The sequence below is a fragment of the Eutrigla gurnardus genome, assembly GCF_963514095.1.
Source record: "Eutrigla gurnardus genome assembly, chromosome: 13".
Classification (NCBI taxonomy): Eukaryota; Metazoa; Chordata; class Actinopteri; order Perciformes; family Triglidae; genus Eutrigla; species Eutrigla gurnardus.
In genome coordinates, this window is record NC_139936.1 from 16,396,017 (window position 1) to 16,422,557 (window position 26,541).

Below are 26,541 nucleotides of genomic sequence, written 5' to 3' on the forward strand. Positions count from 1 at the left end.
GATCTCAGCCGTCGCTCCTTCACATCCTCTGAACTCCTGTTAGCATCTTCTGACACATTTAGGTTCGGATGATCAGTCGCTTGCTTTTTCCTGCTTTTTCTTGTCCCATTCTTTTTCTTATCTCGGAGAGAGAGGCAGAAAGTGAAAATGGATAAGGGAGGAAAAGTCCAGCTGAATCTACAGGGCCACCCTGTCAGACGGATGGGTGGGGGTGGGGGAGGGCATAAAAAGACCCAACTGCTGCTACTTTTCCAGCTCCACCACGGAGCCCATCCAGGAGCCTCTCGGGGGCCCCTTCAACCAAACGCCCTGTCATCGTACAGCGGGCTCAGATGTGAGATAGCCGGCCAACCGGGCCGGCGGGACGCGGGTCGAGTCACAAGAGGTCGTCGTAGTCCAGCAGCTTGGAGTGCTGGCGGCTTTTCCACAGGCGGAACAGACGGAAGTCAAAGTAGAGCTCGATCATCTCTTTGCCTGCAGATGATGGAGAAAACAAGATGGAGATCACACACCTGTGCACCGCTGGGAAACCCTGAGCTCTGCAGCAGGAAACTAGTGACCACAAATCCCGAGTCCTGCTGATGACTATATATGGATCTTCCTTCGAGCAGCTGCTGATTCCCATTCAACTTACAACTTTGGTAACGATTCCAGGAAACAGCGTGTCTGCTTTTAGTGTTGTTACAGTCAGATCGGTTTTCTGTTAAGGTTTACTACAATTATTATGGGAGATCAATATACATACTCAGTGCCTGTGAGATTATTGATGTGAACGTCGTCAATACTGTGATTGTGGCAGGAGAAGGATCAGGGTCATTGACCAGCGGAGGATTTTCTGTCGTCAGTCACTGCATTGATATTTTCAAAATAAAAGGTCGTCTTCGCATTACTGACAGCAAAGTGTATTTTTTTTTCTAGGGAAAGTGAATCCTGTCATTTTTGTGACATTTTAATAGGAAAATAATTAGCGTTGCATCGATAGAACATGAGTGATGATGAGTTCACATCTGAATATTTGCTTTCTGCGTCGCTGAGAGGCTTACTGCCGTTGATCGATGGCTATTCAGCAAGTGCACAGTTGAGTCCAATACAGGATCAACACGTGTGTGTGTGTGTGTGTGTGTTGTGGCGCGTGTGGAATACAATGCATGTATAAAGACAGCAGAGAATGGAGTGTGTGCGAGTGTGTGATTATCGTTGCTCTCACCCTCTGCAGACAGCTCTAGTGGGGACTTGAAATCCACCGCGGAGGGTCTCATCAGCCTCTTCAGCGTTTGAATCAGCTGCAGGCAGCGAGGGAGAGAGAGCGAGAGCGTTAGAGTCTCTTCGTTCCGAGTGCCATCAGGCATTCGACAAAAAGGGAAAACAAACAAAGCGTTGATGGTGCAGACGTGTGACTGTGTGCGGGAGGAGGGCGCCCTGCGGCACTTTGTACTGTTCATGCAGCGCTGCAGCCGAGCGTACGGGAGAAAAAAGGTCAATGTGCCACCGGCTGAGTATAGGTGAAAGGCACTTATGGTAATGTTTTCTGTCCGAGGAGAGGCATCAGTCAGAGTGGATCTATGGCGAGGTCGGGAGGGGGGGGGCAGAGCAGGGTCACATACAGCGGCGACACGGAGGACGGGCGCCTTAACTCGGGGCCTTGAAAGGATGACTTATTTCTAAATTGATGAGCTAACACCAGTCTTTATACGATAAAAAGGTATTGTGGATGAAATGCTGTATAGTTGAGGTTACTTGCTCTTCCCCAGACTATACGTGTACCTTGCCTGCTTGCCGAACCGCTGTTAGCATCCAACAGTGTCACGTGTGTCATCAATAAGACGGATGATTCATCGGAGCGTCATCAGTCGCTCATGCTGTCTTTTAAGACACTGACAGAGTTTCTCTGGGCTCCATTTAAAATGAGTGATGTCACCGGAGGCTTCCTTCATAGCTGAGAGGCTCTCTGCCGTTGATTGATGGCCACTCCTGGCTACGTCTCATTTATAGCAATGCTTATCAATGAGCACTGCCCCTGTTAAACAAACCGCTAAATCAAAGTGGTGTGGATTTGATGGATGGCCGCTTCTGAAACGGGACGTAAGTCTGTGATCCCCGATCATCGCCTTCACTGTGGACTCTCTCAAATACAACTGTATTATCCTATACAGTTGACACTCCTTCCTTTGGCTCCGCACTCGTCTCCCCCTCCCTCTTGTTCCACCCCTCCGGCCCCGTCCCTTCCTTCACCCTCTGGGGGCTGATCTGGTGCCAGCTGTTGTGCCATCACACACGGAGCCTAGCGACCAAAGGGCATGGGCAGGTTTCATCTCCACAGGGCTGCAAGCAGTGCATCCGTCACTTCAAAGAGGAATACTTTTTTAGCCTTTTTTGGTTTTCTTCTTTTATTGAGAATATTAGACTTCTCAGAGTTTCACCATAAAAATGTATGCATTTTAGAATAGAATATTGATGTTATGTCATGTTTAGCTTGGCAAGAAGACTGGAAACGAGGGGGAACGCTGAGCTTAGCTCCGTGTAAAGGTTACAAAATCTGCCTGCCAGCTCCAATATGTCCAGGTTATTTCATAAGTGGTGGTCTTACAGGGGGGTAGTGTCCCGGACTCTTTGACGAGGTTGCCAGGTAACGTCTATGGTTTTGTAACTCTAAATATGGAGGATGAAATATGTTTGGAGGCATAAATAAACAAAAAGAAATAAAGACAAATTGTAGATTATCACACTAAAATATTACAGCTCTGAATGTGAACCAGGGGCACAATAGGCAGAAATACTGTTTATAATAATAGGCGTATTGAACGCAAGGGGATGGTGGGTGTAACTGGATCTCAGGTAGAAAGGTGAAAGGTCACTGTGCTGCTAATGCAACCTGCTCTGGTGCTTAACCTCGACATTTCCCTGAGGCTCGTATGGAGCGGCGGGCCATCGATACACCGTGACGTTTACGAAGCGGGGCTCAGCGCTGTGTATGCTAATGCTAAGAAGTAAAGATTATGGAGCCCATCTGCATGAGAATAATGCGCAACCGAAAGAAAATTGCTGTTAAAGCCCGGACGCACCAAACAGACAAAAAAGAAACTGAGTGACAACAGGTTGCAAATGGGTATTAATTGACACTACATGCAGTTCTAATCTGTTATTCACCTTTTTTTAAAGGAAAAATGGTGTTCTTAGGGATATGCATGCCGTGTATGATGGCTGATGGAGCTGGAAGGGTGATGCTGGGTGGAGTGGAGCGAGCATCATGTGAAGGTAGCTCAGTCTATTAATAGTGGCTCTCCAGCTGAGCTTGCAGGAGCACAAACAGGCAGCAGCTTCCCTGTTCCTCCCTTGTGTGCTTCGTACCGAATCGCTGGGCAGAAGATGCCAAATGTCACAGTGCACTGCTCGGGTTTCTTCTAGAAGGTACGAGCCCAAGGCACAAGCAAACAACGACTGTTGCAAATGTGTCAGCCCATCTCCAACGAAAGCACATTCACAACTAAACTGCGTTCTCAATTAAGTACGGAAACATATTTTTTCTTGGATAATGTTCACAGGTTTAAACACATGGTAAATAGTGTAAACAAAACTACTTGGTGAGGTTTCATAAAATATCATGATCTGGCTGAAAATAATTTGTTACATTATTTAAGTTAGGACATAAATTTAAATCAGCGAACACTTTTGGTTTCACATGGGACATGAACAGCGTATCTCCTGGGTCCAGGTCATGTGTTTGTTTGTTTGTTTTGGATCTGCTCCTTTTTGCTATTAATACAAACGTCCTATATCCAAATTACAAGCACTGTAGCTTCAGACTGCATTTAACACTTTGTTACTCAGCAAGGAGTTCAATGGTTCACAAACATACAATATGCATGGTATAAATGCTCTTCACCCTGCACCGCTCTCTGATATTAGGACTATTAATTGTTGGCATTTTTTGGTGAGTAGAAGACGCTCTACATTTAATTTCACCACCAAAGTGCAGAACAATGTCTGTTACAGCAGTAAGCAATCATGAGAAGCTGTAGTAGAGTGGTTCTGCGTGAGAAAGTATTAATATTTTAGTGCGTGGGCATGTTCGTGTGCATACGTTGCATGCAAGTGCGTCTGCATACAGCGAGTGTGCATCGGTCTGTGGGGGCGGTGGGGTCATGGCGGTGGGGGGGGGGGGGGGGGGGGGGGGGGGGTATGATTGCGTTAGTCAATGTGTGAGTGTGTAATTGCAGTGAGGGTGAGTGGGTGTGACATCATCGTGAGTGGGTGTCAAGGAGTATATTTTCCTTGTCTTTCCAAAGTGCAGCGTGTGAGTCAACTTGACTGCAGGGTCAGAGCTTCAGGGTCAGAGCTGCAGTCCGGCAGCAGAAGGTGGTCAGGTTATAACTCATTTATATTATTTTATCTTTCACATGCCCCCAAACTGCTCACTCTTTCGTTATTTTTACGCTGCTTTTACAAAAAGTGCAGCGGCACTCAGAGGCAACACATTGTGTAAATGATTTATCTGCGACGTGCTACAGACAGATATTGAGGTACAAGTGCTGCATGTCAACATACAGTGGAAAGTGAACTTCAGTACAGACGAGTACTAAGACAACTACCTTTTCTCCGTTAGCGCTGCCCAGCACGTAGCAGCCCATGATGTGGATGAGGTTGGGCTTCGGGTTCAGCTTACTCATCAGCCTGCTGAGCCGCCGCCAGAACCTGGACACGCAGGAGGGGAGAGGAGTTATTAAAACCGGCGGCAAATGGGCGAGGGCTGCTGAGGAAATGAGTTAGTAAGAGGGTTCCGGTCAGAACTGGATGATTTGATGAGAGGAACCGCATGATAGTGACAATTCTGAACACATTATGGGATTTCCACCTCGTGAATTCATGATACCTGCAATTATTCAAATCTAATCATGAAAAAAGGAAAAGCTGAATTTTTGAACCATTCAAGCAATTCTTTTTGAATCTGGTACCGTCCAGTGAAGCGTGGCTGACAGGAATGTTAACACTGGAAGTGTCTGTATGTAGCATGAGCATCCACATGAACGAAGTCTTACTGGATCATGTCGTCTTCCTTCTCCACTTTTGCAAAGGTGGCGACTTTATTCTTCAGCAGGTACAAATGTCCCGGACCTCCCTGGGGAAATGTGTCTGTGTTAGTATAGATTCTGGTAATCCTTCCTTCATATGCTGCAGAATTGAAACTGCCTAAACAAATTAAGTCGGATACCCGAGTCCATTACTACCAGCATGCCGCAGTGAGACGAGAGGCTTGTGCTTCTCTTCAAAGCTAGTCTAAACATATTGATATATTTAACAAGTGTATCCTTCAATCCATAACTACTAGTTAGAGTAGCACTCTGACTTATTGCAAGCCGGTAATAAATGAAAGGACAACGGTTCAATAATGTCACAGTGTTCCTCTCCTGTCACTCACCTGGCAGAAAATGAGCAGGTTCCAGATTTTACAGCCTTTTCTGTAGGCAGCCAGCTTCTTCTCTATCTCCTCTGGACGAGTGACAGGGGGGGAGAGAGAGAGAGAGACAGAGAGAGAGAGAGAGAAAGAGAGAGAGGTGTCACTTTTCCCACTCAGCCGTAATGGTGAGATATATAAATTGGCTGTCCCTCGAGACACACACACACACTATGAGTCATCTCTGCTCTCCAAGCTGAAACTTATTCCGCCTTCTTCTCCGCATTTACACTTGGAGAGTAATTTACACTTGAGAGCTTACGTTAAAAAAAAAAACAAAAAAAAAACACAGAACAACTCATGTCACACTCACCGAGGATATCGTCAAACGTGGCGTGTTCGTGGTCCTTTAAATGGAAGATTAAAACAGAGTTAGTATTTCATTAAAACCCCACTGACCAGAACTTTTTGGTCAAACTGAACGAGCCACTGCATTTTCTAATTTGCAGCCGTTAATGGAAAAAAAAGAGAAACGTCATTTCGAGAGGATGACTGACTGCTCTTCTTCACTCCATCACTACATCACTTACTGGGCTATTACTGATCTTCACTTATGATTGGAAAACTAAAAAAATATGCCAGCTGTCCATTCTGTTCTGTTCTGCTGGTCAGCGTCTCAATGTTCCAGCCACGTAAAAAAATGTTTTGATTCTTTGCATGCAATAAAAGGCTCAATAAATGAATACATGTGCTGAAACCTAAACCAAAGTGCTGCTACTCACGTAGAGAATGGGGATGATGGAGGGGTCGTCCCTCCGAATGATGTTGGGAACATATTCAGCTTTTGGGACCTTGGAGGATATCAGCTGTGGGAAATAGGACATGCGCAAAGAAACCCTTAATACCCTTGGCTGCATGACAAATAATGATTCTTCATTGTAAGTTGATTGCCAACATCGTCACCATGATTTTAGGGGGGATGAAGTCGTCTCCTTCACAGGCCGCTCTCTCCATCTCCCTCTCCTCCTCCCAGTCGGTGTCCTCATCCAGCCCTTCATCTAGTGTCCCTGAGGAGGTCTGAAGCTCACCACCTGGCACACACACGCACGCACGCACACACACACACACACACACACACACGCACACACACACACACACACACACACACACAAAAGCAGGAATAAAAGGGTGAGATGAAAGGATGACACACAAACAAGATTAGAGAAGAGGATGCTCCATTTAAAACGTTGCACCTGTTAGTCCATTTTTCCAGCACAGACGGGAGGAACAGAGCAGACAAGACGGAACGACACAATAACAACACAATAAGAACACAATAACACTCTGGGCACGCACACGGCCAGCTACGACACAAAGCAGCAAGCAGATGGACGACTGGTTGAAAGACGAGGACGGCTGAGTGGACGGATGGAGACAGCTCAGTGCAGACACACAGAATAATCGGAGCAGACACACAACCAGAAAGCTACAATAAGAGAGTGCATGGTAGACATTTCTGCTTTGGAAGGCTCCTAACTGACAGAAATGACCCATCTCTAAAAGGAAAGGATGCTTTACTGCTTCCTTTCTGTCTCCTTAAGCAAGGGAAGCATTTGTCATGTTGTCTGTAACATTGAAGTCATATGTTGTGTGTAGATCTTTATTCTCCTACAAGTTGAAGGGTATGCATGTGTTTTTATGTGTATTTGTGAGCATGAGTCCCTACATGTTAGCAAAAAATACATCTAAAGTTGTGTCTATGTGCATGTATTTGTATAATAATGCTGGTGCATGCTAGTGTGTGTATTTTATATAAACATGAATATCAGCTGATCGATTGAAAGATTTCAGAATCGACTTGAGACCCAAAATCCCATATCGGTCGGGCTGTGTTGTATTTGTATAGTTTGTGTGTGTGTGTGTGTGTGTGTGTGTGTGTGTGTGTGTGTGTGTGTGTGTGTGTGTGTATTTGGTAGTGTGTCGTGGACTCACTGTCTCTGGAGTCGTGCAGGGAGTCGGGCTTGACGGGTGTCGGGTCACTCCACGAGCGGCTGAAGCTCTTGGCTCGGCGGTCGGCAAAGGCTGATGGAGTTAGGGGGGAAAGAGAGTCACTCACACACTCACACACACTCTCCAGAAGACCATCAACCCCAGAAGTGAAGGCAAGTGAAAACTAACTCAACCGAACTAACACACTTCCCTGCAGAATCCTTTTCGAAGCTTCCTCACCCAGTCATGTGTCAGCCATATTTCACTTGTGAAGCACTACTTTCCTCCATAAAGTTTACTCAGAACCAAATAAATAAAAGAAAAGGAGCTGTAGCCATGTTTCCATCCATGTATTTTATGCACATTTTGAAATATTGGATTAGAAAAAATTGAAAAATTCCTCAGTTTTTTGCTCTATACGAGATAATGCATTCATTCATTTATTTTTTGCAAACCTTTCAAAAATGTTTGACTAAAATTCACTTGTAAACCAAATAGAAGCACAGCGACCAAATAAATGTATCGACACGCAACTCATTCGGCTTCGATAAAAATGGCCTTTGAATTTTCCAATACACAATCAATATGATAAAAATGACAATTCCTTTTCCTAAAGCAAACTTAAAGTCACCATAACAGACACACACAAACACACCTACACACACACCACAGTGTAGAACGACCAAACCACCTTCAACAAGGACATCAAGGGAAAAAAACACAAAATTGCCATAAACATGCATAATAATGCAGCTCCATGAAGCACACATACATTCCACCGTTATGAGCATGAATGCATGAAACCGTAGTGACATCAGTGTCCTGCACATACATGCATAGACATACACTGTATATGGACTTACTCTGGACCTTCATCCTGCGGCTGCCCACCATCCGGAGGTGTTTGCGGAAGTTTCTACCGTTTGAAAGAAGGAGACAGAGACATCGAGCATGAGGATCTGAACAGAGTCGGGTTATTAAACAATGTCTTCAAGTTACAGGGATGGATAAAAAGAATACAGTCAAAGGTCGAGGCGGAGCTGTGGCAGGAAGTCTCCGGTATGTAGCTTTGCGTTGTGCGTATGCTAATGTGTTAGCATGCATCACGCTAACAAGCATCGCAAAGTACATCATGTATTATTAAGCGTCCATTAATGCACAAAACTAATGCTCTGCAATCAAAAATTTCATCTGCTGCAAAATTAGACTTTTCCCATGATACGCTATTTCCTAATTAACAATGATGTTCGCTGGAAATTATGTTTATCCTTGATTCATTTGTAGAACATCAACCAAAATAGTTTCATCAAGTTGTCCACATGCTTCAACTTTCCAGGATTTTATACAGAAAATAATAAAAAGCAATCATATGAAAATCCCCATGTTCGCGATGTGCCGTCCGCTTGTTTGAGCCGCGATCTCAATGTTATTAATCAGGTTATTCATGTCGAGACACGATCTGTATGTGTAGACAGTCAATCTCAGTCTTTGCTGCACACTGTGTGCTAACATGTTAGCATTAGCGAGGTGGTTTTGGTGGTTTGATAATGACATCAGGCCAAACAGAAGCCGGTGAGTGTCACGCTTCCCATTATGAGTGTTTGAAGTTACTCAAACACTTTGAAGAGAAGACGTCTTTAAAAGCAAGCGCTCATTTAAATGCGTTTGAAGGTAAATGCAGGTTCCATCATCATTACGGGAAAGCTCAGTGAATTTTCCTCTTTTTTTGGACTCTTTTCCTTCTTCATCTTCCCTCTCTCTCCCTGCCTGGATGTCTAGTTTCTTCATCAAAAACATTGTGTGATTCATTCGTACTACTGGAGAAAAAAAACGAGAGAGAATAGGAAATGAGGAACAGGATGGGGATCGGAATAAAGTCCTAAGTGGTAGCAAGTAGAACAATGTGTGGCCTAAAACACAGCTTTCTATTATTCATCCAGGCTCGTCTGACTGCTGGTTCAGTGTTCTGCAAGTCGGCCTCGCACTTCCTTACATGTTTTGTCGCTCATCCCTAAACAGCTATGTTCCACTTGTCGTGAATGTCTATATATCTATTTGCATCCTGAATTATATTTTTAAATCTGTATATTTGTCTTTGTACTGCCACTGCTGCATAAAAATAGATATAGCTCTAATATGTTCTCTTTCATTCCTCAATCTCTAAGGGAAGATATGACGCAGACGGTACGCGTCGCCTCCGCAGGAGTTTTGTAAAATGACTGGAGCCAAAATGAATAGTTTATTTATGGGACATTTAACTAGCGAGGATCAGTTTACCGATGGGAGTACTCAACAGCTGTGTGATGGCCTTACAGTGGCCCTGGAAGGACCTTCTGAAGAGAAAATAAGCCCGGTGATGTCATCACGGGTTATCACAGTTTGGACACACTTTTGTTCCTTTCAAAAGGAATACAAATGTGAGAGTCTGAGGCTTAATCAAGAGTTCATTCTGGATTCTTCCAGATATTCTGAAATATAGGATTCAACAACTTTGTCTCTTTTAACTCCCCAACTTCACTGAAGGATAAAGAACAAACGGGAGCTGGGATTTACCATGTAATTAACGCGTGATTAAAATAAAGAATATACATGGAGGTTATCTTCAGTTGGAACTTAACATCGATGAACTGTCTTTTTGGCCGTTCCAATTATAAGATATTTGAAACTGTTCTGACGTTTTCCTCGTTATGAAGATAACATTGGACACAATTTAACAGGAGCTGTTGAGCTTAGCGGCTAACGGAGCTCTGCGGCGGACTGAAACAAACCTGTGTTTCCGTGAAACCGTGATGAGGTCGGTGACAACGGCCCACAAAACCCCACAGCTCATTATTTTTAACAAGACACACCTGTAGTCAGTTTATTCCTACATCTCCCACATCGTCACTGCTGTTTGTGCCACTTTGTGTCACAGCGAAAAGGCGTCGCTGTCAAACCAAAGCCTCGTTAATAAGAATATCAACCTGGCGTATCAGCTAACCAGAGAGTCCTCAACGTGCCGCGGTAAAATGCAGATCACACGTGCATTTTCTTTTTTCAGAATCTCAGGCGCATCAGCTGCAGAGTCGTGAAGGCAGAGCCTGAAATAGAGGGATGACTCATAGAGGGGGATCCATCCGTCAGCCGGCGTATTATTTTCATACTTTGTGACAACAGCTTTTATAATCACCGAGACAAACAAGTCGATATATATATGTGTGTGTGTGTGTGTGTGTGTGTGTGTGTGTGTGTGTGTGTGTGTGTGTGTGTGTGTGTGTGTGTGTGTGTGTGTGTGTGTGTGTGTGTGTGTGTGTGCAACTATCCCCCCTGATCCGGCTGTGACCTTTCCAAATACTTTGCCAAACAACCCCCGCCCCCCCCGACAAAAATGTCTTGCTTATTCAAACATGCATAATTTGATTTGGGGGGTGACTCCTCACTGAGATGTATCTTTCTATTAAAAGCACGGCATTCTGAAAGAATGTGACACAGTCGCACATTAAAAAGAAAATGCTGTTCGACAAACTCAAACTTGCAACACAGACACACACACACAAACACGCAGGCAAACAGCGTTCAGCTGTGGTGGACGTGAGGTGTGTTTCCAAATATTGATTGATTTGTTCACTTGGAGGCTCAGGCAGCTGAGTGTATTGATAGACCCCCACTTTCACACTTCAGTGCTCAGTGTGGAGGTTCAAACTGCAGCCAACGCAAACACACACACACACACACACACACACACACACACACACACACACACACACAGAATACAGCTACAAGGATTGTGATGGCATCTCTTGAAGATAAGAGCTCTGGGAATGTTTTCTCTCTTGTGTAAAAGCACCGAAACAATTCACCGATATCTGAATCTTCCTTTAATATGACATAATTTTACTTACTTTTAATCAATTTAAATTAAGTTTCATGTATCCACCATAAGTGGTGTTGGCTATACATTGTTTTTGTATCCCATTGCTGGCTATCGGGAGGCGTTATGCACCAGTTAACTAAACATGTCATGGATCTGTCATCACCAGCTTCATGTTGATTTAAAAAAAATAACCTCAGGAATTCCCACAACCGCCAGAGTGGTTGTGGCCGCTCTACCAGTTCTTGTGATTCCACCAGATGTGACAAAGCGTGCAGCTGTGCTGTCTGCTTTTGTGACACGGGAACGCTGCACTGAGCAGATTGAGCAGAAATAGGAATGGCTAGATCATCTGGTCAATTTCCTAAATAAACATCCTTTGCATGCTTCCCAAAGTATCACATCACTGCAGTCAGACATCTTTCATCCACGCTGTTCATAATTTCACTTTTAACAGTATTCACTTTGTCTGCGGAGTACAATTAAAACAACAATAAGAAACCATTTAACGACATCAACGTACTGGGAGCAGAATACAAGGGGGAAAGCCCCAGTCAGCCAAGTGGGCTATGAAGGGAATAAAGGAGATTTTCGGATCTGATCTGAGGCTTGTTAAGAGAGGCGTCTTGTTGCTGTGTCACATAGGGGAACTGTAACAGGGACAGCACCACACAGGACAGGACAGGACAGCCAGGACACAGTACCTCTCCATCGTGGTGGCTGACTCCTGCTCTCTTTTCCGCCTCTTTCTCTCAGCAATGCCTCGGAAAGCCCTGCCAGGACGTCAAAGCGTTAAGTGGATTCGTTTGGGGAATAAAATTGGATGTTTTGTCGGAACCCAATCCGACCCAAGGGGGAAACGCTCTTTACAGAACTTACCTGCTTTAGCTAAAAGATCATTTATACAGTCGTTCTATCACTTTTTGGTTTTGAACTATTTGGGTTTTTTTTTTAAACGAGGCCTAAAAATGCAGAAAAGTACCTGATTGAAGCCCTTTGGGTCTAGTTGGGTTCGGGCATAAATATGATGTTCCGGTTGGGGGAGGGGCAACAATAAAGGGTTCAAGACGAGGATGTCCATTAGGGTAAGTGGGGGAGGGGGGGGGGTATCCACCAGAGGAGAAGACGCATTTAGTACACACACACACACACACACACACACACACACACACACACACAGTAGGAGCACAAAAGATAGCATCTACGAGACGAGACACTGAGGAACCAGGAAACCCATCCTGCCTATCCAACGTGAGTGACTACCCACTCACCACCAGTATGAGCCACATTACTACTGACCATCATCTTTGAGTCTTTCATATCATCTAGTCCATGCAGCCATTGTTTTTCTTGCCTGCCTGTCTGGGTGTCCATCGCTCCTCGTTCTGCTGGGTGTGCAGGTTTTCAGGCTGGCTGAGCCTTTTCCCAGAGGAGTTACGGTGTAACGACTCTGACATGAAGTCAGTCAACATGAGAATCATCTGTGACGACGTGTGTCAGAGATGAAGTCACGTCCCGCGGCCGGCTTTCTCTGACTGACAGCAGACGGACGGCTGGCGAGCGGCTGAGCGACAAACAGCGGGCCGAGGTCACCGGAGACCGAACGCCGTTTATTATTCAAACCTTTCATCGCTTTCCGTCCGAGAAAAGAGATCAACGTGTTCAGCCTGTCACTCCCTCCACCATCTGCCATCAGCAGAAACTCTGAACACGGATTTAGCACCGAATTCAACCGTGTGGTGAGAAAGAAATCTAAATAAATAAATACGGCAATAACCCTGGTTGTTTATGGTGATTATATGCCTCAGATTCCATATGGACCGACAAGATTTTCAACAGTTTACTCAGTATTTAATAGAAGATACATAAAACTGGCATTATGTGTTCATAACTCTACACACTTAATAGTTATTGCTTTAAATGAATATCGTCTGCCCAGAGGTCTCATTTTCTTGTTCCTGGCACTTTTTAAAATCCCCCCCCCCCCAGGGATTAATAAAGTCAGACATCTGGCCGGCCACTTTTGTGTTTGGGTGAGAATATAATACATGAAGGTTTTTAAGCATGCAGTGTGAAATAGAATAGCACATGGGAGTCAGGGGAGTTTGGAAACAAACACAGAAACATGCTTTTGGTAAATTCGGATTAGGTGTGAATGTGGGCTGAAGTTTGGTTTGATTTAATTTGCAAATCTGAGGTATCACAAGCACATAAGCACATTTAATTTAATTTCCATGGTCCATTTTACCGTAATAATGTTGCATTGAAACATAAACCTAAAAGGCAAAACAAGCTAGCAAGTTAACTCTGAACCAAACAAGCAATTTAACACAATTCAACTGTTTAAATAGGAAACAAAGCAGATGAAGTAACGTCATCCAACCTGCGTGTGCAACCATGTCACATGTCACAGCGGTTCCTATTCAAAATACCATAAACGTAAATATGATGTTGAATATAGAAACTTTCTTATTTCAGATAGAAATATTTCACTTTTGGTTTCATGTTTGGAATTGAAGAAAGTCCTGATCATTCTGTTCCTTACAGGTTCCCATAACTGGTTCCAATTCTACAAAGGAGAACCTCAACCTCAGAACTGAAATCGGCAACTTGGAGATCAGATGGAAGCAGATAGTTGCAGCTTTATGTTCCACATTGAGGATTAAGTAAGTAAATAAGTATGTTTGGGGTTTTTGGGAGCTCTGATGGAAATCCTCGTAGTTTATTCTCAGCGACAGGAAAAGAGGAGAATGTTGGAATCATTTTGCATAATCTTGCCCTGCTGGTAGTTAGTAGTTGATGACTACATGTGGATTGTATGGACCCAGTAGTAGCTGGCGAAGCACCTTCAAGCAACTGTCACTATTCAGACGAGATCAACACTTGAGCTTGATAACTCATTCGGCATCTCGTGAATGTGGGATATTGCTGATTCTGCGTTACCTTCCTTGCACTTCACTTCACCGTTGATTTGAAACAATAACTTCAAACACTCGGTCCAGCAGACGCCGAGGTTCGGGGGGAGGGGGGGGGGTTACGGACACAGCAGACTGAATAGTACGGAGCCACATGAGGGGAAAGGGTTTGAGACGTGTTACCTAACCAACAAGAGGAAGAGCAACGAGGAAGAACAGTGGGGGCGGTTGAAAGAGTTACTCACGATATTCTACGGTCGTGGTTCGGAAAGCCGCCAGGGAGGAGAGGAAGGAGAGAGAGAGACAGAGAGACAGAGAGAGAGAGAGAGAACATGAAAGAGAAGTCAGTCAAATATTCCACTCACACGAGTATCAGAGACGTCTTTGTGTTTCACGGAGGAACACAATGAGCAACACAAAAACACCTCAAACGGAGAGTAACAAGTCAAATATCAGTGAGAATCTAATCAGTGCGTACACGTTGGATATCAGGGGCGACAGGAAGTGAGGAACAGTAACAAGACTGATGATGATGATGATGCACAAACCTACCTGATCGGATCAAAATGCCTCGTTGGAAAAGTTCAGATTAAGGACGTCTACAGATGTGTCATTAATTAAACATCATGTTGAGGTGAAAGATGCTGACTGGCCAGTTATTTCAATTAAAGGGCGGTGTGAGGCTCATGCATCAGTATGAGCTCACTAAGAACAGATGGGAACGGATGGGAACGGATGGGAACGGATGGGAACAGGGAGGAGAGAGACGGCGACATGAGGGAGCGTGGGAGAGATGAGCGGAGAGCTTTGTCTGTCTGAAGGTGATAATTATTAGATCTGGGTGAGAGGTGATAATTAACTAGGGTACTGTGTGTGTGTGTGTGTGTGTGTGTGTGTGTGTGTGTGTGTGTGTGTGTGTGTGTGTGTGTGTGTGTGTGTGTGTGTGTGTGAGAGATTCTGGACAGAAGTTGATAAGTTAATGTTTCGTTTGTTTTCGTTTAAATGGTCAAAAGTAAAGATTTAGTGGTATTTACTAGATAACTGACTCTGGAAGTGGGAAATATTGTATACTTATTGTGAATATAATCCAACTTATTTTTGTTTACTTTTATATCAAGTTTATGGTTTCACATTTTGTGCCAATAATGAATTTAAATGAAACTTTTTTACCATTATGGCCTTTTGATGGTTAAGAATACAAAGAAAAACATTTGTCAATGGAGTTTTCTTTAAACATTTTTGTAAATATGCATCTTCAAACATGAATATGAACGCTCATTTCATTTGAAATGCATTATACTTCATCAAATTTGGTGACAAAAGTAATTTCAGTATCAGCAGTCAACGCCTTCCATACCTCAGAGATGAACATGACGTGAAGAACAGAAGGGGACAACTTGTACTGGCTTCATATACTGGTGAAAATGTGTGAATGCTCATTAAGATTTCATAGTAGAACATTACATTTCAGACGCAAATCTTGGAAGGAAAAGGCTGAGCCGTTTCCTGCCAACGTGGCGATGGTGCAGTAGGACGCGGTGATGTGCATGTTGTGGGAGTGAAGGCGTTGTTTCCATGCCATACTCACGCCTGCATGGTGGTGGTGGCTGTCTGGAAGCTGAACATATTCTCTTTGGGGAACCAGCTATTAGGAACGTCCTCTACAAAGACAGGAAACACAAAGCAAGGCATCAGCGAGGAGAGCGTTCAAACGTGCAGGCCTTACAATCAGCGGAGGAGGAGGCCGCTGATGTCAAACGAGTGTGAAGTCACTGTATCGTCTGTCTTTACCCTTGTCATCCGTCGGTGGTCTGTCCTCGCTGTACATCCTCTCCAGTTTCTTGCGGGGTTTCCCTCCCTCCAGCGGCGAGGAGTCCAGGTCCAGGGAGCGCTGGCTTTGACACGGAGCCCGGATGCAGGCGACGCAGTCCGGGGTGTCCTCGTCCCGCGACCCCCCTCGTCTCATCCCCCAGTCCCGGATGTTGCTGGCGCTCCCCGAGCTCTGCAGCGGCTGCGCTGACGACGGCGGGCCTCCGTGATGCTGGTGGCCGTGGTGATGGTTGCTGCGGTGATGGCTACTACGGTGATGGCTTCCGCGGGCGGCCGCGGTCGACGGCTGGCTGGTGCAGGACGGGTTGTGGTTGGCCGCGGCGGGCGGCTGGGACAGAGGCTGCTCCCTGGAGCTCTTCAGCACCTCCAGCTCCAGGCTCTCCTCGCTGCCGCGCTCCCCCAGGGTCATCCCTCCCTCCCTGGTAATGGTGTACACCCTAGCCGGCTTCACCGCCACACTCTCCACCGGGCCTCCGTCGCCTGGCGGGTCCTCCGTGGAGAGGCTGCGCTCAGCGGAGAGTCGCCGCTTGGAGGGGCACAAAGGAGCCTGGGCCTGGAGGGGATGGAGCGGAGGCTGAGGGCGAGCGCTGGGATTGGAGGAGCAGGACTGGTTGGGTTTCGCTGTGGGCAAGCAGCGGATCTGTGGAGCCAGATTGTTGTTGTGCAAACGGCTGACGTCTGGGGAGTCACAGTCCTGGCTGGGGAAAGAGTCGGACAGTAAATGATCTGGAGACAGAGGGAGAAGAGGAAAAGTTAGAAGATGGAGAGTGAGGAACAAGACGAACAAACAAAGTGACAGATATATCACGTCTGTAGTTTAAAGAGATAAAAGGAACAGAGAGAGTTTGTTTGTGTGCTCTGGGATTCACGGCTCTGGCAGCAGGGAGGTAAACATTTGTGAGCCAGCAAAGCTTTCTGGGAGGATGGGAAGGGAACGTGGAGATGTGGCTGAGTGGTAATAAAGAGCAGGTGAGGAATGATGAAAGATTTAGAAAGGGATGAGCTGCTACAGTACATGAGAGGTTTTGGCAGAAACAAAAAGCCTCCTCGTCCTGTGGGGTCATGGAGGAGAGATGCTCCTCCTCGGTGTAGGCAGCTACGATGCTGAAGTCTTGCAAGTAAGTGTTTTCTTTCATGATAGCTGAGCTGTGGAACAGTACGGGGCATGCTTGTTAGAGTGGAACTGAGCTCTGTTTATTAGATTCTTAGATATGTTGCATTGATTGCAGGTTTATTATTTTGGGTGGGATTTTTTATTTTTATTTTAAGGAGCAAAAAAAGCTTGTTTCACTCCAGAAAGTGGCAAAGCAAACTTCAGCCAAGCATCCTTGCATAGTTGGAGGCTAAAGGCTAAAGACATGGTGACAACTCGCAGGTCTGGTTCATGAATGCTGCATCCTTCCATCTCCAAGTATGTCGTATTCCAGTAGCCCATTTCTCCCCAGGTTGCCATGGTTCCCATACATCGACGTCCTCATATTTAAAGATTTTTTTTTTTTTGGTTTTGGTGTTCTTGATGACGTTGAGTGTCGGGTGCTAGATGAGGGTTTTAAGGCTTCACCTACCTGCTCCGTTGCGGTTCTCTGGATTGGTGTTAGACAGATATTCTCCAAATGCTCTGGCTGCTCTGTAGAGACAAAACAAGTGCAGCCGTTAACCCTGAGAAGTGACTCACAAAGAGTCAACCTTCACTCCACATTCTGCATCAAAATCATACTTTTTGGGCCAAAAAATTGATGGCATGGATGTACCATCTCTGGGTTTTGTATCAGCGTTTGTAGTCTCTACAGGATGAAACAGTTGTATCGTCTGTCCTGGAGACGAGCCCAGATGTACTATAACTGTTTGAAACATTCTTGTTGTATATTCAGCTCGAGGTTTCTCCTGCCACATACACACACACCATGAAAGATGTAGGCCACACACACATTCCTATAGAGAAACGGCAAGGCCTACAATCATTCACCTCCCACACACTCCAACCTTCATTGCTGCCATCTGCACACACAGACAGACAGACACACACACACAGACAGACGCCCACGTTGTCAGAGTGCATGTGGGAACAGCACGCAAAGAAACAGGCTACATTACATTACACACACACACACACACACACACACACACACACACACACAGGGCTGAATCTCAGGGGGGCTGCATGCATTGAAATGTTGCTGTATCCTGAACGCCGCCTGCAAAGATACTCTAAGTAATTAAATATTAGGCGGCACGTGCAGCGGCGCCGCTCCCTGTGAACCCCCCCCCCCCCCCCCCCCTCCCTTCTGTGGATGATGGGTGAGGAGGGGGAGGGAGCAAACAAGGAAGAAAATGCAACCGTCTGATTTATCGAGCTTCCCTTTCAATAAAGAGAGCGAGAGGGAGCGAGGGATGACAGTACATGTCACTGTTTTCAGAGGACAGAAAACAAACAAGGACTCTGCAGTCACTTATAAATGTTTAAACTAATGTTTAAAGCAAAGAGCTTTAGCCCAAACTCTTCATGTGAGTTCAATAAATCTTTGATAAACGATGCATTTTTAATGATAATGTTCATCCAGTGAATTATGGTCCCATTTAGAGTACAATAGGACAGAATGCTTGGCAATAATGCGAGGCAGTGTGAGGCAATAATGCTTTTACAAAACGTTACACATTGAGATTAATAATCATCAGCGATGGGGATAATAATGACTACGTGGGTAAAGGTAAATATCAGTCGCTTATTAATAAATGTCCATCACTTCACTGTAATGCAACATTTAAAGCCAGGTAAAACACTTCACAATCTATGACAATATTTAGTCTTATACCACAATATTGATATAATATCAATATTAAGCTGAACAGAAAGACACTCTGAATGTCGGCTGTTCATATTTTTTCTCAAAAATTAATAACTTTTTGACCGTGAAGTAATTAAGTCTGCATGTTTACCCTGATACTCTTCTTAATCCTCATTTAAAAGGCTTGGTGTGCAGAACCTCCATATGTATAAGAAGGGGGGTCAAAGGCTGGACATGCTCCTCAGGCTCAACTATCTGAAGCTAGCCTCACTTGTAAACTGCTTTCATTTAAAGACTTTGAAACACAAAACACTCGGGTCTTGGGGATGTTTAACGCATGAATTATAGATGATGGACGGACTCCTCTGAGCTCCGACCGACCTCTTGCCTCAAGTTTTCTCCTTCTGCATATGTTCAGCCTTGTGACTTCAGGCGGGGGAGGGGGAGAAGAAGAAAGATTGTGACATCGAGGAGATGTGTTTATCAGACCAACATAGAAAGAAAGGAGGAAGTGGGATGAAGGAGGGAGGCAGAGGAACTAAAGAGTATCGAGTACGGAGCGGAGGGCCGGAGAGAAGATGATCCAGAAAGAAGATGTGCCTTCTCCCTCTGTGTGAACGAGTGAGATGACTGTACATGTGAGGGATGATGCCGGCTTCAGACGCCCGGGGGAAACGCTCACGTCTAATGGCTAGGGAATAAAAAGGCGCCCTCTTCCAGTCTGACTAAGTGCTTTTGCCCGTGTGTCCAGAGTGTATAGGCTCTTGTACGTATATACATGCCAACTATTCATGGTTGCCTCAAGCGTGCCATTATGTGTCTACTAATGTTGGCATTTTGACAAAAGGAGCATGAGTAGATAAGCGGTTGTGCAACATCTACCCTGCAAAGACGTTCATAGTTGAAGAAGAAATATGATCCCTGGATCCAAAAACGGGGAAAAATGCAGCATGACTGTGCCGGCCTGATGCTACGTGTCCACAGGGGCGTTTTTAAACACTAGTTGACGCGCCGCTTGCCAGTATTGCACGCTTGGTGGGCTGGCACAGGACGATGATGATTGACAGGCGCTCAGACTTCATACAATCATGCGCACACTTCTTGGCTGCACCTGATTGGACGAACGCTTTCACTGGTGGCCCAGAGTTCACGCAGCCCAACATGGCAGCTCGTTTGGAAACGTTCTCTTATTTTTGAAAATAGTTCACTGAAACGTGTTTCTGAAAACATTTTATGCGAGAAATAAGCTATGCAGTTGCTGAATCTGTCTTTTTTTTAGATCGACAACAGCTGGACGCCTCTGATTTGCATAAAGTAGATTCGACCTCAACTTTATGCAAATGACGACGCGGCGTCTCTCAAAACTCGCCGCGACGCTACCAGAATGCATCGCACGGCTTCTCACGTAAGCAATGAATGGGAAGCGTAGAAATTACGCTGCCTGTGGACACGTACCTTGAGAGGGTCGTTAACATACGACTTGGATTAAACTTGAACACATCAAGGATTTACTTCATTTTCATCTGAGAAAAACAAGGTTTTCATCAGGAATTCAAGGTAACACGCAGTGAGTCATTTAAATGTAAATTTCAAAGGTGATGTATTCCTGGGGGGCGGAGTAACTCTCTGCCAGCTTTAATAAGAAAAAAAAATCACGCAGTGAACTTTGACCTCTTGTATGCGGTTGAAACAGTTGCAAACAATGTCTTGGGTACCTCTCATTAAACAGCTATGCAGGATGTTATTTAAAAGGAGGAGGATCGGGGCCATTCGCCCCACTGTGACGGCTCCGTGTTCATTATAGAACCTTTAAATCAAAGACGACTTAAAAGAAATATTATTCAGGAGGTGAATATGTGTTTATGTTTCTGCCTGACTGCAGCGACAAAAAGCAATCACACCAGAAGTAGACGACACCGATGGATGATCTTCAATAAAAACACAATATCAGCCCAGATGTATCACGTAGTCAGATATATATTACTAGTTGATAAAGCAGATGGTTTCCCCTTTAAGTGTCATCATGTAGTCTGTGACAGTGAGGCTCGAAGATGAGTGCAGTCTGCTCAGCTCCTCCTGATGGAGGTGGTTCGTTTTTAACCCCGCTGTGCCCTCCATGTTCCATCCGCCCACCGGGGGCTGATCAGTGACACAGACCATAATGAGTCACCTACCTGCTTCGAACATGAGAGGATCATTATAACGTATAACGTAGGAGTCAAATTGCCAAATTGGAACAAAATTAAAAAGTAAACGTAAAGAGGAAAAGAGAAATCAATTAAGTTTACATTATCGACCGACAATCCATCGATCGATAACGATCGTGCATCCATATACTTAAAGATTTATAGAGCATCGTGTGAAGGTTGGCTAGTCAAAGTCTGATGACTTCATTAAGAGACACTCGCTCCGCTTCACTCCACTGACAACAAAGGCCATGAGTCACATAATTATCCATATTTCCCAAGAGGCTATAAGTGGGTTCATTACCCGTGCTGGAGGGGAAGAAACATACGTGTATCTCAGTATCTCATCGTCGTCGAGGATCCATTGGTCAGGGTTCAGACCGTGTGAGACACGCCTGGTTGGGCTTTTATTAAAGGGACACTACATCAGCTTTGTTGCCCTTAAGCAGTAAATGACCATAATATATTTCTCTCGAGGTTTGGGCAGGTTATGAGTTTTCCAACCTTCAAAACTCACTCTCCATCCCATTCTCCCCAATCTCGTCATCAACTGGTGGGTCTAGATGCTCCCGGAGTCCCCGAACACACCTGTGTCATCTTCCCACAAGACGTTTTGTTGTCAGACCTCTGCTCTATTTGACGAGATGACTCCTTCCTCATGAGAATGTGACTATGATTGTGATGTCAATAACTGTTTGTACCGTTATTGCTGTGCTGCAATTTTAATCTCCAGTGTGGAAAATCTGAAGTGAAACCCGAACGCCTCACCTAAAATATATTCGTCTTGTTAGAATGGGGAGTTTATGGTGCTTTAAGAGCAGCCCGAGAAACACCGTCTGTCCTGATGAAAACATTTATCTCTGTAAAATTGAATATTGAATATTTGTCCCAACTATTGCTGGATAGAAATGTTGATATTGGACAATTTTGCAACCGGTCCTCTTGGTGTGCTATTTCTCTCTTCTGGCTATCAAAAAAGGAATGAAATGGCCTTACAAACAATTCTAAAGTTGTGTGATTTTAACAGTAACAGTATGAAACTATAAGCATCCCTCTCTCTAATGTTTCTATCAAAATCAAATAATAAAGATGTGCTGCAAAAAAAAGCTCAATATAATCTATCAACTCCGTCGGTTTAAACATCTTGTGTCCCGTTTGAACTCTCAGTTATGGTTTTGTTCAGCCACACTGGACCGTGGCTCCAGCTAATCTGTACTGTGATGAGGACGGGGTCGCTTCTGGTCACACAGTCTTATGGGAAGCGACGCATGAAATCACATTTTCCCCAAAGTGGAATCTATTAATGCCCGGAAACTGCTGCGCATTTACTTTCAAAAGTGACTCAAACATTCTTGAAATCCAGGGGAAAAAAAGGTGACGTAGCCCCACGGAGCTTGTAATCCTTCCTACAGGGGGGGTTTTAGTGCGCTGTTCTTCAAATACCTGTCATAAACGGGACAGGGAAGCAGTAAGTGCTTCAGGGAGAGGGCGAAAAAGAAAACTCATGTTCTCCCCACTTCCCCTCAAAACAGAGACATCCAAATTAAGTGCACAGTAAAAAAGAAATGCATCCACTTTTTTTAACCTTTACACAATCCTCTTGGCGTTTTAAAACAGAACCAGTGTCGAGACTGTTCAACCATTATAATGGACCAAAGGGAAAAAGACAATGTATTACAAATCTACGACGGCACAAGGGAAGGTAATTACAGAGCTGGTGGAGATGGGTACATATCTGAGATAAAACGTAGGGGAGAGACAGGCTCTCTTGTGAAAACACATTTGATTGCATCTTTGTGGTATAGGCTAATTTTCCAGCTGGGTAAAACGTGACAGTGACGCGTACAGTTAAACATGATTCTTCTTTCCTGTAACTTCTACGACATTCAGATTTATTCATTTATGTTTATAAAAGATCACAAAGATGAAAGACGGCATGTATGTATCTGTTAGGACCTTTGCCTCGCTCCATCCTTACCATAATAACAGTACTTAAGGAGCAAGTCAATACAGACAGCAGCTGGCATCACCAGGGTTTGGCACACAACAATGGAAAATAGCTGGAAGGCCTGACTGGAACCAATTAATTCCATGTTTAACTTCAGGTAAATGACAGTATTCAGAGGACGCACAGAGGCATGGTTTGCATGCTTGATGCCTGATTCCTGACCAGTTTCCAAACGCAAGGTGTGGACAGTTTACTCTGCAGCAGCTCACCGTTGCCAACTCGGCTGGTGTGTGATTCAAAGGAAAGCTTCGGGATGAGACTGAACGAGGCTTAACCGCAAGTTGCTCAGGGCAGCGAGCGCCCTTCTGCATGGGGAGACTGTTTAAAGTGCACTCGTGACACAAACACTAAGTTTTGAATTTGTATTTAGAGGTTGTTAGTTTTGGTTTCATGGAAATGTCGATTTGAAGAGTAAATTTATGATGATTCCAAGTGTTTTACAAGCAGATACTCATAGGAAAGGTTCTTATATTTGGATCCAACGACATTATCTTTTTTTTATGTCTCACTCCACCACTCTCTCTTTGGCAAAACACCATAAACATAGTTTGGGGTTGGGATCTGGCAACATGATTCTCCTCTAGTCCACATGTCAAAGTGTCCATGGGTCCAAGTTCTGTGCCGTCGGTGTGAGAATGTGTTGGTGACTGTGATGCATTAGATCCTGATGGGCAGGTGGCATCAGTGTAATATCAGCATGTGTGTTTGAATACTGACATGTAGTAAAAAGTGCTGTGCATGGTGGGAAGACCACCATATGAAGCATTTCGGTAAATGTAGGTCCATTTGTCATTTAGCATACGATCCTTAGGCGTTGGATCTGAGAAAGTGAGGTGCTGATCTCTGCCGTACTTTCAAGTGAAACATGAATGGAGTGATACTCCAAGGGACAGCTGTGGGGTCAGAGAGGAGAGTGCTGGGAGAAGAGGATCACGCTCACTTCCAGGATTATCCTTCCACTCAATTTCTATTCACACTCGCCCAAATACAAAGAGGTGGGATTGGATTAGTTAGTGAGGTCAAACTCTCAGACGATCAGCAACAATCGCTGATCCCGGCTCTGCTCAGCTCGGGATTCTGTGGAAGTGCCCATTGTTCGCTGAGAGCCGTTAAACTCCTCGTCAGCTGGCGGCTGATCCGCTCGGAGCACGCCGTCGCCTTGGCAGCGGTCCACGTGCCGTAGACCAGCCAGTGTGCGTGGAGAGTTAAGTGCGAGGTGATAAACAGATGAACAGCAGAAGGACGACAGAGACAAATGGAGTTGCTTTGGGGAGCGTGGTGGCGAATGTGTGAGCCGATGAAAGGGTCGCACGGCGTGAGCTCGGGCATATTTCACTGCAGACTGGCTGTCCACTGGATCACGAAGCAGCTGCACGCACACACATGACTGAGAGCAGGAGCGTTGTGGCTTCTGGGGGTCAGCAAGTGGGCGATGCAGACCTGCATCTCCTACAGGAACATTAGTCATCCCTGCAGCCTTCGGACGGACGACACGCTGATCTGACACCCAGGAGCGTGACTCATACGCTCAGAGTTAAATGCCATTAGAATTAGTCAAAGTCCAGCGAGTGCAGCTGGAAGTCTGTAGACGGGAAGTCACGCTGTGTCTGAACATAGCGTGCACTAACAGGACAACGCTTCTCCTCACACCATTAGTGTAAACGGTGCACTTCAGAGCATCGTTATGAAGAGGGATACATGCACGATAACTAGGATATGTCAAATATGATAAAACACCACGCGTTTAATTTTTGCAATGTTGTATAATCTATCACTATTGGATGGTGTAAAACAGTGAGTTACTTCATTATTTTTTGCTGAGGCCACAACTAATGTTAATATATCACTTCATATTATTTGATTTTTTTAAATGTCCATCACGGTTTCTCAGAATGCAAGGGGAAATATCCAAAAGGTCTTGTTGTGTCACAGATAATCCCTGAAGCTCCAAATTAACCTTTTTCCCACTGGTATGTCGTTTTAAAAAATATGTTCACTAAAGTGCATATTTATCACACACAAAAAAACAATAGATAAATAGCTTATGAAAACATTGAAAAGTGTTCAAAACCAGCTTCAACGTTTTTTTGTCCATTTAGGGTGAATCCTGTTTACTCGTAAAAGCTGGAAACACAGTGAAACGGTGCTACTTTGGTGGTCCACCTTCCTCCGGCTGCACTCACCTGACTTTCGCGGCCACGGAAGATATCGCGTCACTCCTCAGATTCTTCCTTTTGGACACCGCAGTTCCCATGCTGAAGTGGAAACGACCCCGGGGACAAAACGCAGACCATTCCACACACTGGTCGGCGAGAGTCAACAAGAGAAATCATCCGTATCCAACGAGGGACGACCGTAATAACGTTAATATTTCTCCGGTTATGAGAGCGCAGCGGCGCGGCTGGAGGATGCGGACCGAGTGCGTTGCGCTGCGCTCTGCTTCCCTCTCCTCATCCAACTGAAGCCTCCAGGAAGGAAACCGAGACCATAAAAGGAAGGACGCCCCCCCCCCTCATCGCCTCCCGTGCGTTAGCAGGGTATGATAAACACGCTGGCTCATTATATGGGTGTATATTGGATATCAGGGAGGTGTGGACACTTGAGTCCAGAAGTAATCTTGCAGCTTGTCGTCAGTGATCAGGCTAAAACAATGCAGCGCTGTGGGACAAATAAATACATTAACAAACAAGTTTGGTGGGAATCTGGGGACAAACCAGGTTCTGAAATGTGAAGCCAACGAAGAAGTGCCTTAAAATGACATTCTCTCTGCTGGCCATCAGGGGGCGACTCCACTGGTTGCAAAAAATAAGTCTGATTAGATGGAAGTCTATGAGAAAATGACCCTCACTGGGTTTATTATCTCAGTAAACAGTGTAAACATGAGTTTATGGTCTTCTTTAAGCCAGAATGATGTTCTTTTAGTAAATTATGGTTATTTTTATTTTATTTTATTATTATTAAATGTTCAACTTTATTTTATTATTGGCTGGTTTTAATGAGGGTTTTTCTATGCATTTTAATTTTGCTTTTATTTTCTTTTAATTCCTTAAAAAAAAAAATTCACTTTATTGTATGACATTTTTATAATGTGAAGCACTTTGAGACTGCCTTGTGTATGAAATGTGCTATACAAATAAAGTTGCCTTGCCTTGCCTTGCCTATGGTCCATTTCGAGTCAAATAAACCAGAAAGCTGAGGAGCCTATGTCAGTGACTTGGTTTCTCCCTTATCCGTGATGTGTCTTTAAATGTGTTTTTAAAAACTTGTTAGTCAGCCTTATACTCAGTGGTCCAAACACTTTCACACCTCTCTCCCCGGCTGCTCTTAAAACACGTCTGAAGCATCTGCAGACATGAAGGTGTCGTGTCCACCGAGGTGTTTTTCCTACCGAGAGCTGCATGTTTGGCTTCTTTTTTTTCCTGCTCTCCGACATGTGAAAAATATTCAGCTTTGGGGGAAAAAAACGCATCACTTTCCATCCAATCATAGAGGAGTATAGGTTGTGGTCTTTTTTGTCGTTTTTACTGTGGACTTTATGGAGTCCTCGTGTTCTGGAGCACCGGACCAAACCAATTTCCCCCGTGT

General features: G+C 44.7%; 1 protein-coding gene across 2 annotated transcripts; it reads right to left on the minus strand.

The window, feature by feature from the left end:
• Positions 1-204: 204 nt before the first annotated feature.
• nsmfb (NMDA receptor synaptonuclear signaling and neuronal migration factor b) lies at positions 205-25,310 on the minus strand. Of its 2 annotated transcripts, XM_084024622.1 has the most exons (15): positions 25,140-25,310; positions 17,542-17,603; positions 15,938-16,702; positions 15,735-15,807; positions 11,936-12,004; positions 8,245-8,297; positions 7,385-7,474; positions 6,356-6,483; positions 6,175-6,258; positions 5,766-5,799; positions 5,417-5,487; positions 5,037-5,116; positions 4,590-4,692; positions 1,208-1,283; positions 205-474 (listed from the first exon to the last, which is right to left on the minus strand). In XM_084024622.1, exons 1-15 carry the CDS (start codon positions 25,208-25,210, stop codon positions 377-379), a joined length of 1,857 nt encoding a protein of 618 aa, XP_083880748.1. In that variant the 5' UTR covers positions 25,211-25,310; the 3' UTR covers positions 205-376. The 2 variants fall into 2 exon arrangements, with proteins under 2 accessions (XP_083880748.1, XP_083880749.1); XM_084024623.1 differs by lacking the exon at positions 11,936-12,004 and having other exon boundaries at positions 206-474.
• Between the last annotated feature and the right edge of the window lie 1,231 nt (positions 25,311-26,541).